General features: G+C 39.1%; 1 protein-coding gene across 6 annotated transcripts in view; it reads right to left on the bottom strand.

Moving 5' to 3' along the window:
* The window catches only part of FNIP2 (folliculin interacting protein 2), a 140305-nt gene that overhangs the window by 91056 nt on the left and 33787 nt on the right, over window positions 1–15462 (bottom strand). The window contains exon 1 of one of the 6 annotated variants that reach the window (XM_069097374.1): window positions 4397–4762. The exons of 3 other annotated variants lie outside the window; for them this stretch is intronic. In XM_069097374.1, coding sequence (XP_068953475.1) covers window positions 4397–4599 — 203 coding nt within the window. In that variant the 5' untranslated portion in view covers window positions 4600–4762. Of the gene's footprint in view, window positions 1–1484; window positions 1604–2991; window positions 3220–4396; window positions 4763–15462 lie in introns of those variants that run through there. 2 more of the 6 variants (XM_069097355.1, XM_069097361.1) reach the window with 2 other exon arrangements.

The following is a 15462-nucleotide window of genomic DNA, read 5'->3' as shown; positions in this document are numbered from 1 at the left end:
TATATATATATATATATATATGTAACTGCACCTATTTTGTACCCCCTGGGCACATTTGAGCTCCCCAAATGGTTCCAACCTTCATGGAATAATTTCCTTCCCCTTATATGCACTTAACAAACCATGTGAGTGAAGAAACAGCTGAGAGATAAGTCTAAGAAAGTCATCCTACAACTGTTGACTTTAGATACCTAAAAGCCAAGAGGAGCTGGAAGTCAAACCCAACAGGCAACCATGTGACTTAATCAAACAGATTAACCTGGGACCAGAGCTCTGAAGTACAGGCTCCTGTCAATAATTCACTTCTGCTCCCCAGTTTCTGGACCTGGTCCAAAAAGAGCTCAAGGAAACCCTGCCCCACAAAAAGAATTGATGAATAAGGTGTAAGGAGACACAAAGACCTGAACCAAGGACCAAGGACACAACTTCAGAGGAAGAGTAATCAATAGTGCTGACTGAATGAATAAAGAGACACTCCATTCATTCATTCATTCATTCATTCATTCATTCATTCATTCATTCATAGTGCCAGTCCTAATCACAGGGCTTGGCCTTGGGAAAGAAACCAAGAGAATCAATTTTTCTCAAAGCAGTAATGAAAAGAGATCATAGAAGTGAAGGCAATGAAGGACAACATAAAAATTGAACTGATTAAAATTCTCCTAGAGAATAAGTGGATAAAATGAAACTGGATAAAATGAAAAGGAAAAGAAGTTCAAGAAAAGTTTAGAAATTCTGAAAAAGGATGGAGTCACGTGATTTTCTTTATGTAAAATTCTGTTTCCTCAAACTATTTTCAGGACTTAGCATTTTTCTGCGTGAGGAAAGACTGGGAAGAACATAGGAGGCTTTAAAATTACAGAATCAAGGACTTTCCAGATTAGAAAAAAGCTGAGAAAACATCTAAATTAATTCATTTTATACATAAAAGAAACCAAGATGCAGAGGTTAAGAGTCTTGACTTACCCTACTAAAGCACTGTAGATGGACCTGTGAGTTGACTGAACCATTCTTCAGAGAAATTTGGAATTCTGCAAAGAAAGTCACTAAAAGGTCCATGCTAAGGGTAAACCAGAGATTCCACTACTATGCAAGCATATACCTCAAGGAGGGCAATGGAAAAACAAAAGGCCCTATAAGACGCAAAAATATCAGCATTTGTAGTAACAAGAAAATGGAAGCCAAGTCAGATATCCATTGATTAGGGAATGATTGAACTTATGCGATATATGTTAATAGAATATTACTGTGCTCTAAGGAATGAGGAACATGATGAACACAAGGAAGCATGGAAAGACTTTGGGGAAGCTAAGTCAAGAAAACAACATAAACAGTGCCTACTACAGTGTAAATGAAAAGAACAAAACCATTTAAACTGATTATTAGGAAATTACAATGACTAAGCTTGGTCCCAAAGAAAAGATATGACACCTTCCCCTACTTCTTTGCAGATGTGGAGGCCATAGGTAGAGAAAACTGCATACGTCAGATTTTTTGTTGCTGTTGGTTAGTTTTCCAGAGCTTTTTTCCCCTTCTTCCTCTTTTTTTCTCTTCTTTGTTAGAAAGGATAGAGCCATTCCTTATAGAATGAGGAGAGGAGGAGCTAGAGGGGAGGAATATAGTGGGAAATGTGAATGATATAAAAATGATATAAATGTGAATGATATAAAAATAAAAACAATAAAATTTATTCTAAATTAAAAAAAAAATTTACCCAAGGCTGCATGTCTTGTTAGTGGCAGAGTCAAGACTAGGACTCAGGTCTTCTGATGATTTCATTTCAATGTTTTCCCTCACAATACTTACATTGCTTCCCTTTTGAAGGAATAAAAATATAGTAAAAGTGGATTACCTATTTGAATATTCAAAAGTCTTTTCCTAATACATATTCCTAATATACACTGCTGATGAAAAAATAATCATTTAATAAGTATTTATTAAGTGCTTACTATATACCAAGTACAAACACTAGAGACAGTTCCTAATCCCAAGGAGCTTACAAGTTCCTGATTATGCCCCTGAGATTGCCTTTTCTCCTCAAATTTTCTTATTCTTCCCAGGGCATTTTGTCTGTATTTCTCCTTTGCCTCTAATTTAATTATATATGGGGGCCTATCCTCTGCTAGATTATTAATTACTAAAGAAGGACTTATCTTTCATCTTGTATCTACAGGGCCCTGAATGTACTAAGAACAAAAGAGGTGTTAGGACACCTGCTTTCTTCCTCCAAATTACATACATACACACACATATGTAATATTTACAGAGAATTTTGGTTCTTCTTCTGGTTTACTTAGATGCTTGAGAGCAAAACAAATAAAATGTAGCAAGGAACTGAAAAGAACAGAAGAACAGCTTTATATTAACACTATCAAACGTCAATTATTCAGCAACTGATGATGTGGGTGCCAGATCATCTCCCTTACTTTCTTCTTCTGTTATGCCACCCCTTCTGGTTGGCCATTCTTTATTAGTACTATGTCTGGATCATCATAATTATTATCAACAATAATGACAAAACAATTTTTTACTGTTTACACAGTACTTTCATATCACTTAGGACCACCATTCTGGATCTAAAAGGGTCTTTACTGATCATCTAATTCAACTTTCTCATTTTACTGCTAAGGAAGGAAACTGCAGCCCAGGAAAGTGAAGTTAACTTGCCCAAGGTCAGTGTCAGGATTTAAACCCAGACCATAACTCTAAAAGTTAGCATTCCTGCCACAAGTAGCACCCTCCTGTCTCCTTTCATTTGATCCTGTGCATTGTTACACATTTTCATTTAAGGGAAAGCAAAAAAAAGGGAGAGGAGCTAACGCTTAAGGGGACTTAAAAAGCAGGGACGAAAAAGAGGCTGTGAGCATTGTCTCAAAATATATACATAAAGCTATAAGCTAAGATAAAGTTTACAGGTTTCTCTTACCAAATTCTCCCAGTCTCGTTAATGCTTCAATTCAAAAAATATTTATTACACGGCATATAAAGTACCTGTGCTGAAGGCTCATGTTAATTGAATCTCTGGCTCCTCAAAGGGATCCCCAACAGCAATGCCTCAACGACATCTCATTATCCTAAAACAACACAGGACAACCATTCCTTCTGCCTACCACCAAGAAGAAAGTCAGGCTCTGGCTTCTTGCAGGGCCTGGCAGCAGGTGTTCTATCCCCACAGTCACAGAACCTAGAATTGAGAAGGTCACTCTTGCAGTCCTGAACATCAACAAGAGAAGGGACCAGATGATGGACTAGTCTTTGTTCCTTCTGAGGTCCCTTTCTGGCTCCAAATTCTAAAATCATATGACTTATGATCAAAATAGCAGTGTTGGGTTAGCTGACTTCCTCAGTAGCTGATGACCACTGCTCAATCCATACACTCCTAATCAGAATATCTCAGAGTCCAACTTCCCAGATAGGCAAACTCTGAAAAGAAGAAAGAAGCTCTCAATTACTTTTAATGGTCTCAGGGGAAAAAGAAATAGCATCAACCACTAGCTTTTTTCCCCAGAATATTCCTCCCAGAGCAGAAATAACATGATTTCTTAGAGTATTCTGCTCTGCTAAAGGCAAGTAGCACATAGGAAAAAAAGCCAAGGTAGAGAGAGCAATGGATTTGAAGACAAAGGACCTGGGTTCTAAACTGACTCTACTTACTAAATGCATGAACTTGCACAAGTTACTTCAATTGTCTAGACTTCAGTTTCTTATCTGTAAAATGAGGATGTGGGATTGGTCCTTATAGCTCTAAATCCATGAGCTAAATCTGTGATTCTATGAAGAGGTAATTCAAGGTAAAGGAAGCAAGTAATGCAAAACAACTCAAAAATAACTCATTGATGGAGGAATTGCAACAAAAATGATTTTAAAGTAAGGGCTCCAGGCTCTTGCCACCCATCAGAATGGTATCCTGGTATCGCTAAGGAGTGGGGCACTAAGGAAGGAGAACCCAGTCAGTGCAGCTCATTTCTGCAGTTCACCATGAAGAGGAATCACTTTTCAGTTGGTACCCTTTAACTACAGAGCTGTCATCACTCCTTAGAAGCTGGCACCAGCAGGGGCAACAAAAAGCTTAAGAATAAACTACATGGGTAATGAGAACACAGAGGAGAATACTTACAAAAATATCCACTCATTCTCTATCCAGAAAGGAAACTGAATTCCTTCCCTCCCTACCCACAAATATTAAAAAGGATTCTATCACAGACCACATTTTCAGCACCTAGCACAGCACCTGGCACACAGTAGGCACTTAATAAAGGCTCACTTACTGATTGACTGATTCCTAGTTAGAAACACTCAAGTCACAGAAATAATCCAATTTCAATTCTACTGTACAGTACATTCAATTAGGTTCAGTCTTTCTCTGATGCCCTCAAATGAAAATACATTTCCAAACCTGTTATGGACATCTGCTGCTGCTGCTGCTGCTGAAGAATGATCAGTCCCCCTTTCTACTCTCTCAAGTCTGAGGGCCTTTTTGCCCCAAAAGGTCTTGGCTCGGCACGTCCTTCCAGAACTAGCAACAGGATTGCTCCCACATCTGGAAGCATCTGGCTGGGCCCCTGCCTGGTTCGTGGTCCTTGGAGTGCCACCACACATCAGTGAGCTGTTTAATCACTCTCCCAGTTTCTCTTGATCATCCACATGGACTTGGACACAAATTCCAAGCTCCTCCGCAGTCCAAAAGATGCCCCGAGTCACAAGGACAATTCCCAACCACTGCCACCCTCCCTGTCTCCCACAGAATCCTCTTGCAAGGTTCTTGGCAACAACTAGCCAATTTTTTTTTAAGAAGAAAAAAAAGAGAAAGAAGCAGCATTTATATAAGTTCTGTAAACCAAGCCAACAGTTTAAGAAGTCAACTTCATGTTATGAAACGTAGTCTGATCAACTCCAGCTTGAACTGAAAAAAAAAAAATGTAACTTCCTACTTTTGTTCAGAAAGCATTCAGCCCAGCTAAGAAGAGGCAGGCAGGACACTCCATAGGCTTAGCAGCTCCCAGGACTTACCCCACAGCAGGGCTCCCTAGCAGGAGATTATGTAGTACCCAATTAATTCGTCACAAGACCTATTCATATGGCTCACTGCAGAAGTGGTGACTTGCCCTCGGTTGCAAGGTTGCTCTGACATTGGCTACAACAATCTCTTAATGACTCTCATGTTAGCAAGTGTCATCTGACAGGTCAGGCTTAGCAACCTTGCAAAATCCTCCCCTTTGCGAGCTCTAAGTGGTCACCCACATCACAGGGTAGTCAGCCCAGATAACAATGGAGGGAGCTTTTATTATAAAACAAAGGAGAGGGCATCGTGCCTCCAAGCAAAACCCATGTGGAGGTAACTGGAAGGAAGAGAGAAGGCACAGAAGCCAGCCACTGAGCCCATTCCTTTCCTTTTTCCTGGCTAAGCAAGTGTTGTCTGTGGGGGCTGCTAGTGATCTCCCTGCTAAAATCACCCTGTCTCACTCCAGTATATGAAGCAACTCCTCTGGCTAGACTAAGCTCCTCAAGGGTAGGGCCAGTTTCATTTTTTGTCGAAGCACCTAGTACAGTACCAGGCACGTAGCCACTTAATAAACCTAGTTAATGAAGGAAGGAAACAAGAATTTATTAAGTGCCTACTTTGTGCCCAGCACTGTGCTATGCATTTTACAGATTACCTCACCCCATTTCAAACTTGAGGAAACTGAGGTATATGGAGGTTAACTGACTTACTCAAGGCTATATAGTTTAATGAATGTTAAATAGTGTCAATAATTATGCTTTGGTGATATACCACTTCAGAGCACATGGATACCGAGCCTAAATGAAAAAACAAAAACAAAAACAATTCTTTTTCCAGGAAGAGCACCCAACTATAGTTTCAAGTTCAAGCTCACATGCTATGATAACAATCTGAATGTGGTTTTCTTCCCCCTCCCCATAGGCTATTTATTATGCAATATAGAGTCTCCAACATTTAGGATTCTGCTGCTTTACCCTGAGCACCAATCAGCTTGGTGAGCAAAAATTAACTAGTAAAGCTGACTTCCAAGCTCATGTTCACATAGTAGGATGCTGATCAGATTTGAAGAAGGCCCTAAGCCCAAGGAAACCAAACAGCTACAACAAAAGCACGGGGGAGAATGGATAATGCTGGTCAAAGGTTGATTTTGCCAGCTTTTTTTTTGTTTTTTGGAGGGGGGAAGGTAAGGCAATTGGAGTTTTTTGACGTGCCCAAGGTCACACGGCTAGTTTTTTGTGTTAAGTGTCTGAGACCACATTTGAACTCAGGTCCTCCTGACTCCAGGGAGCTTTTTTTTTTTTTTAAGACAAGAATAAAAATTAGATAAACCGCAGGGATTCAAAGTGAACGAGAAGAAATTATCATATAAAAATTAATTTTAGTTTCCGTCACACAATTCCTGAGATATCTCTGCCCAATACTTAATAAACAGCACATCCAGCTTTTCAGCACCCCTCACTGGGAATGTCTAGTGGAAAGGAGGGAAGGAAACAAGCATCTATTAAATGCCTACTATGAGCTAGGTACTGTACTAAACACTTTATAAATATTATCTCATTTTATCTCACAACAATGGGAGGTAGATGCTATTAATATCCCCATTTAACAGTTGAGGAAAGTGAGACAGATTTTAAATGACTTGCCCAGGGTCACAGCATAGGAATGACATAATGAAAGCAGTATTTCAAATACATTTCAAGTTGTATTTAAGATACATTAAAGTGAGGAGAGACTGGAAGCAGGAAGTGTTTAAAGTTTGCCCTTTTTTGGAAATAGCCTCTATTCTCCTTGGTTTCCCAGATGATATCCTGGGTCTTCACATAAGGGTCTGAGGGTTTGGCCCAGTGCTCTGTCCACTGTACCATCTGGTGCTTCTGGTCCCACACAGAAGGAAGGTACAGACCTGAAGAGTCATCCAATCCAACTCTCTCATTTGAAAACTGCAGAAAATTAGGCTCAAGATGAGGCCTGTGAATGAATCATCAAGATCAGGGAGTGAGAGAAACCCAAGAGAAGGGCTGAGCCGAGGTTCTTTGATCCCCCAAATCCACCCCTCTTTCCATTGTACTCCAACATTTCTGAGGCTTCTTGGTTAGCAGAAGTGGAAGGGGTCTTGTAGATCATCCAATCCAATTCCATCACAATCATATACCATAACTTGTTAGGTGACGAAACTGTACCCCAGGCTTAGTCAACAAAGCCTAGTTTGAAGCAGAGTCAGAATCTGAAGCCAGTTTGTCAGAAGGCCTGTGTTTGAACCTCAGTTTTAGCATGGGATTCATAAAAAAAAGACAAGAGGTCTGACTACTTATTAAGTAGCTAAAAGTCCCATAAGAATGTAAGCAGATGGGACAAAAATAAGAGTGGACATTCTGAATGAGATAATTGGGGTCTGTCACTGAGAAAGCAAAGAACAAACAAAATTGAAAACAAAACAAAACAAAAACTAAAGTGAGAACCAGCAGTTTGGAAAACAGAATTTGAGCATCTCTACATTTTACATATATTTGCATTTTCCAGGGATGCCATGACATGACATGTACAACCTTCTTCCTAACTTTAAAAATTTGGGTAGTAGAAACAAGCTAAAAAGTCAATATTAAAAGAATACTGTTATTGTTAACAACAAATAACTCATATGTATGTGATGCTTTAAGATTCACAAAGCACTTCTATCCTTACAACTACTCTCTGAGACAGTAGTAGTAAAAGATAATAAAAGAATTATTATGACCATTTTACAGACAAGGAAACTAAGGCTGAGAGAAGGGATTATTAGCCTATCGTTACAACTAGAAAAAGTCTCTTGGCTCCAAGTCTCAAGCTCTTTTAAAAAAAGAGCTGAGCCAAACAAATAAGATAAACCGTAGAAAGAACCAGTGAGTCAAGAAACTGTTCAGTATAGGAACTGAAAACCAAGGAGAATGGGGGCTGTTTCCAGAAAAGGGCACACTCTGAACATTTCCTGTCTCTAGCACCTCCTCACTTCAATGTATTTTAAACACAACCTGCCTAATCTTCCTGAAATACTGTTTTCATTATGTCATTCCCCTGATGAAAAATGGATAATAGCTCTCTATCACCTAACCATATCAAATATAATGCCCCTTTCTGGCTTTCAAAGCCTTCTAATAATCTGGTTCCTCCCTACATGATTACCTAATCTCACCAAGACTTTATAACAAGAACCTTCTGACTCAGTCAAATCAAATCAGCATGTATTTTTTTTGAAAAAGAATGTCTTTATTTTTTCAATTACATGTAAAAACGTATTTTTAACATGCATTTTTTATAATTTTGGAGTTCTAAATTCTCTCCCTCCTTACCTCGAGAAGGCAAGCACTTTAATACAGTTAATACATGTGCAATCATGCAAAGTATATTTCCATATTAGCTATGTTGCAAAAGAGAACATAGCCCAAAAAACAAGAAACATTTTTGAAGTTTAAAAGTATGCTTTGACCTGCATTTAAAACTCCCTCAGGAGGGGCGGCTAGATGGCACAGTGAATAGAGCACCAGCCCTGGAGTCAGGAGGACCTGAGTTCAAATTTAACCGCAGACACTTCACACACACACACACACACACACACACACCATGTGACCTTGGGCAAGTCACAACCCCAATTGCCCTCCAAAAAGAAAAAACAAAACAATTATATACCATAACTTGTTTAGTCATTCCCCCAATTAATGAGAATCCCCTTAATTTCTAATTTTTTGCCACCACAAAAAAGCTGCTATAAATATTTTTGTATATGTTATATGTATGTATATTTTTGTATATGATCTTTTCCTTTTTTTTTTTTATCTCTTTGGGATACAGACCTAGAAGTATTATTGCTGGGTCAAATGGTGGGCCTAGTCCCAAACTGCTGTCAAAAATAGCTGGATCAGTTCACAACTCCACCAAGGGTGTGCTTTAGTGTCCCAATTTTACTCTCTGCAACATTCATTATATATTTCTGATGTATGCAAGGATCATGTGAAGTACAGTGAGGGATAACTGTGGTAGTAACACACACATACACACACTCTTACACTTTTAAGATTTAAATAAAAGTTTGAAACAGAAGCTGATAGCCTGGTGTGATAACAGCTACACATTTCTATAGCACTCTGAGATATCAAAACAACTTTACCTTGTTTGATGCACTGCTGTAAGATTGGTACAGTAGGAGGTGTTACCCCACTTTACAGATGAGGAAATTGTAGTTCATTTGTCTGAGGTCACACAGTTAGAAAGACCCAAAACGAGGGTCAGAGCTGAGGCCCTCTAAAGTCACACCAGTGCTCCTCTTCCCATGAAAGTATGGTATACCTTTGGTATTGTACCCCCTTTCAGCCCCTGAATTCCTGTCAGATATATCATCTGTAACAACACTTTTGGAGGGGTCTAGAACCGTAATTTCTTTGGTGTGGGGAATGCCTAGTGGGTAAGCTCATCTGTAACCTTAGACAGTCGCCCTGGTTCACAAGACCACAGGTGTAGAACTAGAGGGGGCCTTAGAGTCATCTCGCCTAACCCTCTTGTTTTACATATGAGGAAACAGAGAGAGAGGGACTTCTCCGAGCACACAGAAGCCCAGGTAGTAAGTAGCAGGGCTGTACTTGATCCCAAGCCCTTGGACCCCAAATCCACCAGGTTTTCTTAGCATATGACTGATGCTGCCACTTCTCCAGAGCTGCTAGTTCTCCAATGACCACGTCTCCCCAATTCTAAGGCATACCTTCTTTTTGCTAGCTATCCTGTGATTGCTTTGCTTTTTAATTCTGTATCTGTTCTTTTACTCGGCTAGGTTGTAAATTTCTGGGGCAGGGAGGAAGACGCTCTTAATTTCTGTTAAGTACAACACTAATGTTCTTGTCACTTAAGCCTAAAAATTCAGCCCTTTTTCACTTTTCATTCTCCTTCATTCTTTTTTTAAAACTTTTTTATTGATAATTTTCATTCTTACATCCCATTCATTTCCAAATATATCCCTCTCCTTGCCTACACACAAAGCCATCCCATGTAACAATGATTTAAAAAGAAAAAAAAAGCATCTCAGCTCAGCTAACATATATATATATATATGTTAGATAGCATATATATGTTAGATAGCTGAGATGCTTTTTTTTTTTCTTTTTAAATCATCCACATCTGATAGCATATGCAATATCCTAACTCCAGAGTCCTTTCCCTATCTTTGCAGTGGGGGCCTGGAAGGGGTACACTTTCTCAACCTTCCTTTGGGGATCAAACAGTAATTATCACTATTCAACATTTTTTCTGTCCTTTCTATTTTCATTATATTATAGTTATTTTGTATATTGGTTTCCTGATTCTGCTTACTTTGCTCTGCATCAATTTGTACAAGTCTTCTCAGGTTTCTCTGAATTCTAGATATTCATTCACTGTTTCTCATGGGTCAGTAATAGTCCATTATGCTCATGAACCATTTGTTTAGCCATTCCCCAAACAATGAGGATCTATTTTGTTTCTCAGTTCTTTACTACTACAGAAAGTCTTGCTATAAATATCTGGTGAACATAGAACCTTTCTTTCCATCTTTACCCTCCTTGCCTAGCAAAGGAATATCTGGGTCAGACATTTTAGTCCCCTCCCCACTTTTTTAAAGCATAATTCCAAATTGCTTTCCAGAATTCAGAGCTCTACCAACAGTGATAACTGTATTTATTGCCATTACCTCTCCAATATTAACTATTTTCTCCCTCATTCTCAATCACTTATCACAGCCTGTCAAATCTTCCTCTGCACTATCTTTCATACCTATCTCTTCCTTTCCCATATGCCCACCACCACCACTCTCATTCAGGCCCTCATAACCTTATACCTTTTGATGGCCAGGTGGCAGTTCTCCCTGCCTCAAGTCTCTCCCCAGTACAGTCTCTCCTCTGAGACTCAGCTATCAAAATGATCTTCCTAGGGTGAAGATCTGATCTTGTTATCCTCCTATACAAACTCCAGAGATTACCTTCAGGATCAAATGCAAAATCCTCTATTTGGCATTCAAAACCCTTCCTACTTGGCCCCCTCCTACCTTTCCAGTCCTCTTAGACCTTACTCCCTACCACATATTATGTGATCCAGTAACATTGGAGGATCTCCAGACTCTGGGCATTTTCAGTGATTCTCCCCCTATATCAAGATCACTCTCCCTCCCCATCTCTACCTCTTGGGTCCTTTGATTTCCTTCACATTTCAGCTGAAATTCATCCTCCTGCAAGAAGCCTTTCTCCTTAATTTTAGTGCCTTTTCTCTGAGATTATCTTCAGTTTATTCCTGTTTTGTATACAGTTGCATGTGTGCACCTTTCCTATCAGACTGTGAGCTCCTTGAGAATAGGGACTATTTTTGCCTATTTTTTGTATTCCCAGCTCTTAGCATGGTGGCTGGTATATAGCAAGTACTTAATAAATGTTTACCCTGAATGAACTTTGAGTTCTTGTCACCTCTAGTCTGGATTACAGCAATCCCTTTTAGTGGTTCTCCATTTCCTACATACTGGTTAATGTTTAAATTCCTTAAACCCAGCATTCAAGGCCTTCTGTGATATTGTTATAGTCTACTTTTTTCAGACTCTCTCCTTCTACTGCATATGTGTACACTATTCTCCAACCAAACTGAACTACTTACTGACCACCGCCTTCCCACTCTCTACCCCTGCAAAGTACACATCCCTTTTCTGCCTCCAACAATTTACATATCTACCCTTCTTCCATCCCCTCTCTGCAGAGACCTCTTTTGCTCAACCTCAATCAAATCAAAGTGAATTCTCTCTTCCCTTTGAATATTGAAGTTATTTCAGGCTGTTATGTAGCACTTATGGAACTAGCTAATCCTAATTATCTCTACCCCCAAGCTCTAGATTCACACCTCTGAGTGAACATTTCTAACTGAATTCTTTGCCAGCCTCCCAAAGCAATCCATCTAAAACTGAGCTCATCATTTTACTCTCTAAACCTGCCTCTCCTACCAGCTATTTTAGTTGATGTGTTTTGGCAAAAGAAAAAAAAAAGATAAACACTTCCCAAATAACCAGATAAATTCCTCTACAAAATATACTCCCTAACAGTCAATCTGAAGACTTACTATAGAAATGAAGTCAATCAATGTCCTTTAACTCAGATAATATGGCCCTAATAGAACGCATCTGCATTTCTTCTACATGTTGAGTTGGCTTTATTTCTATTGTACAGTGCCATAATTCCATTACGCTCTTGCATCACAATTTGTCTATCTCTTCTCCAATCACTGGCCACATCTTTTGTTTCCAACTTTTTGTCATCACAAATAATGCTGCTGTGAACATTTTTGCACACGTGGGTCTTTTCTTGATGTCAATAACCTCCTTGTCCTCCCAACTATTTCTGTTGGTGGCACCGCTGTACTCCCAGTCACCCAAACGGAGAACTTTAAGAATCTAAAATAGAAAGCTGCTTTGGGTGGGGAATGCAGAAATCACTGGATTTGGAGTCAGAAACAAAGTTAAACCAAAAGTTTTGGCCCTAACAAGCTGTGTGATCTTGGGCAGGTCACTTGTCTGTGACCTGTGAAATGAGTGGAACAGCCTAGGAAAGTGCTTCTTCTACCTTAATTCTACTCTACTTTAAGAAGTCAGGTACTTAGAACTGTGTTCAACTATCTGAAAATTCAATTTGTTTTGCTTGGCCTGGGAGAGCAGAACCAAGAGCAATGAGTGGAAGAAGTAAAGAAGGACATTTAGCTTTAATATCAGAAAGAAAAAAAAAAACTACTCCTAACAACTTGAGCTGTCCATCTCCAGAGGTGGCTGGCTAACATCTTCTTCGGAGGGCTTTAAGAAAAGAGTAGAAACCATTGTTTGATATGTTATACTTCTAAATTTATTTTTAAAATACTTTTATCTTTTTTTTAACCTTACCTACATTTCCCATCCTCTTTCATCCTCTCCCTCCAAACCCTGAGAGCCATTCCTTACAATTAATAAATCATAAAAGAAAAAAAAGCTAAGCAAAACTAACAAATATACTGACAAAGTCTGACATTATACCTAGTTTTTGATACTTAGGGTTCTCCATTTCCACAAAAAAGGGGGGAAGGGAATGTCTCAGACTCATTTTTCCATCCCATAGGCTTAGCAAAGTGTTATGCACATGGCAGATACTAGATTAAAAACTGGAATCACCTAAAATCAGGGCAAAGAGTACATTATCCTTAGGCAAGTGAAAGAATAGCTATAAAATGATGTTTAAAAAGAAAAAAATCAATAAAATATTTTAAAAGAAAAAAATTGATAGCTAGCTTGTGGCTCTTTTCCCAGAGAGCTTCCTGTGAATGGCTTCTGAACTCTGCAATATGACCAGCCCAACAATGCTGACACCGCTTATAACTAGGAAACAATTTATTACATCTAGTGACATGACAACCTTCCATCCTGCCTACATACTTCACAGTTAAAAAAAAAAATCAATAGGTACTTTTTGTCTCAGGTAGTTTTACCCAACTGACCCAACACTAACTCCTGAGCAGATCTTGAAGTATTTTGCTGTCCCCTTTAGGAGGTAAAGAAGCAGAAATGTGAATACCACTTCTTATTGTTTATTATGGTTCAAGTCATTTTTAGTAGTGTCCAACTCTCCATGATCCCATTTGGGGTTTTCTTGGCATCCAATTAATGCAGCAGTTTGTCATTTTTTTTCTCTAGCTCATTTGACAGATGAGGAACTGAGGCAAACAGGGTTAAATGACATGCCCAAGACACACAGTTGGTGTCTGAGGCCAGACATAAACTTAGGAAGATGAGTCTTCCTGACTCCAGGCCCAGCATTCTACTACTATCCCTCAATATCATAATCTCACCAAAAGCAGTGTTCAGATTCATTGCTAAAGCCAAGTATTGCTTGAGTGAGTACAAAGATCAAATCATTAGTACTATGGGTGAGGTCTTTCTCTCCTGACACCTGCCCCCTGGACCCTGCAGGAGAAAGTGAAGAAACTAGCAGGTCCAGAAAGTAGATGGATCTAAATCCTATTTGCACCATTGCCCCCTACCTCTCTCAGGGTCCTCTCACTTCTACTATGGAGAATATGCATAATATAAAACTTTTTTGGTGCAGATTTCTTCCCCCACCTCTAACATCTTACAAAACTGCTTTGCATTTTCAGTGAAAACTACCAGCCTTACTTTCCATGGAAATGAGGAAATGCCTGACTTTTGGGTTCAAATAAGTGACATCAAAAGCGAGGGCTGTATCTTCAGTTCCCAATTACAATCTCAATTTGAGTAATCAGGCCAGTGAATTTTTCCACTACCATCCTCTCATTGTATCCCACACTTAGAAAATCAAAAACAAATAGATATAATATGTGTAAAAAGAGGACAAAAGCTTGCAAACAAACTGATGATAACCCAACTTCACTAACGTATATTGGAAAGAAACATGACTAGCCACTAGTAAAGGACGCTCTATGACATTTCTTAGGATTTAAATCAGACACTAGACTTCAATCTTCTCTTCTGATGCACCGTTTCTATTTCTGATGCCAAAATCCCATCTCCTTGTTTTATATAAATTGGTAATAGTCACATGATTTCCCAAAAGCCCTCCAAGAAGTTAAACACACATTAGGGACAGAACAGCACAAAGTTCAGCTTTCAAACTTTAACCCTGAATTTAAGTTAAGCCAGTCATTAACACTTGGATCACAAGTCAAGAGGATCAATAATACTGGCTCTCCTTGGGTGCCATGTCTTCATTATTATTCATATGTACTTATTCTGGCACAAAACATGTGATGAGGACAACTTCTAATCACTGAATATATATTAAGGTGGGACCATGCCTTTCATGGACTGTACCAGAAACACTTAGCTAACTGACAATCTCAACCCACCAACTGGACTGCGAAGAATTTTTTTTTTGGTGGGGAAGGGAGTATAGACTTGTGGCTTCATCGGTCTAGAGAATTCCTCCTCCCACCCCACATTGGTAACTTACAATCTTAGAGAGTTGGATCAAGAATGACTGGCTCATAGTCACACACTTAAGAGTAAGGAAGCTACCTTCAGCTCTCAAGGTTAGTGTGGTGGGCTTGGATTCACAAAAGACAGGGAGGGAATCCTCGGATCAGTCACTTAACCAGCTAAGTGACCTTGGGCAAATTTATTTGACTTCTCTTGGCCTCATGTGTTAAATGGAGATAATGAAAGCATCTATCTCCACAATGTTGTGATGAGGGTCAAATGAGATAATAGAGGTAAAGTGCTTTGTAAAATTTATGATGTTTCCTAGGTACTTGCCATTGTTATCAATAGCAGTTAAAGCTTGAAGGCATATGAATGGAGCCACATTCTTACTGGTTGTTCCAGAACTTCTCATCTAGCAAAATCTCATCCTACTAGTTTTATTCCAAAAGATACTATAGTATAAATCTTGATCAATAACAATCTCCCTCTTTCAAAACAGTAACTAATT

This window comes from Petaurus breviceps, unplaced genomic scaffold (assembly GCF_028583685.1).
Source record: "Petaurus breviceps papuanus isolate PSGF00001 unplaced genomic scaffold, PetGlider_PUasm1.0 126, whole genome shotgun sequence".
NCBI lineage: Eukaryota > Metazoa > Chordata > Mammalia > Diprotodontia > Petauridae > Petaurus > Petaurus breviceps.
Note: the sequence above shows the minus strand (reverse complement) of the source record. Positions and strands in the feature narration are given on the sequence as shown.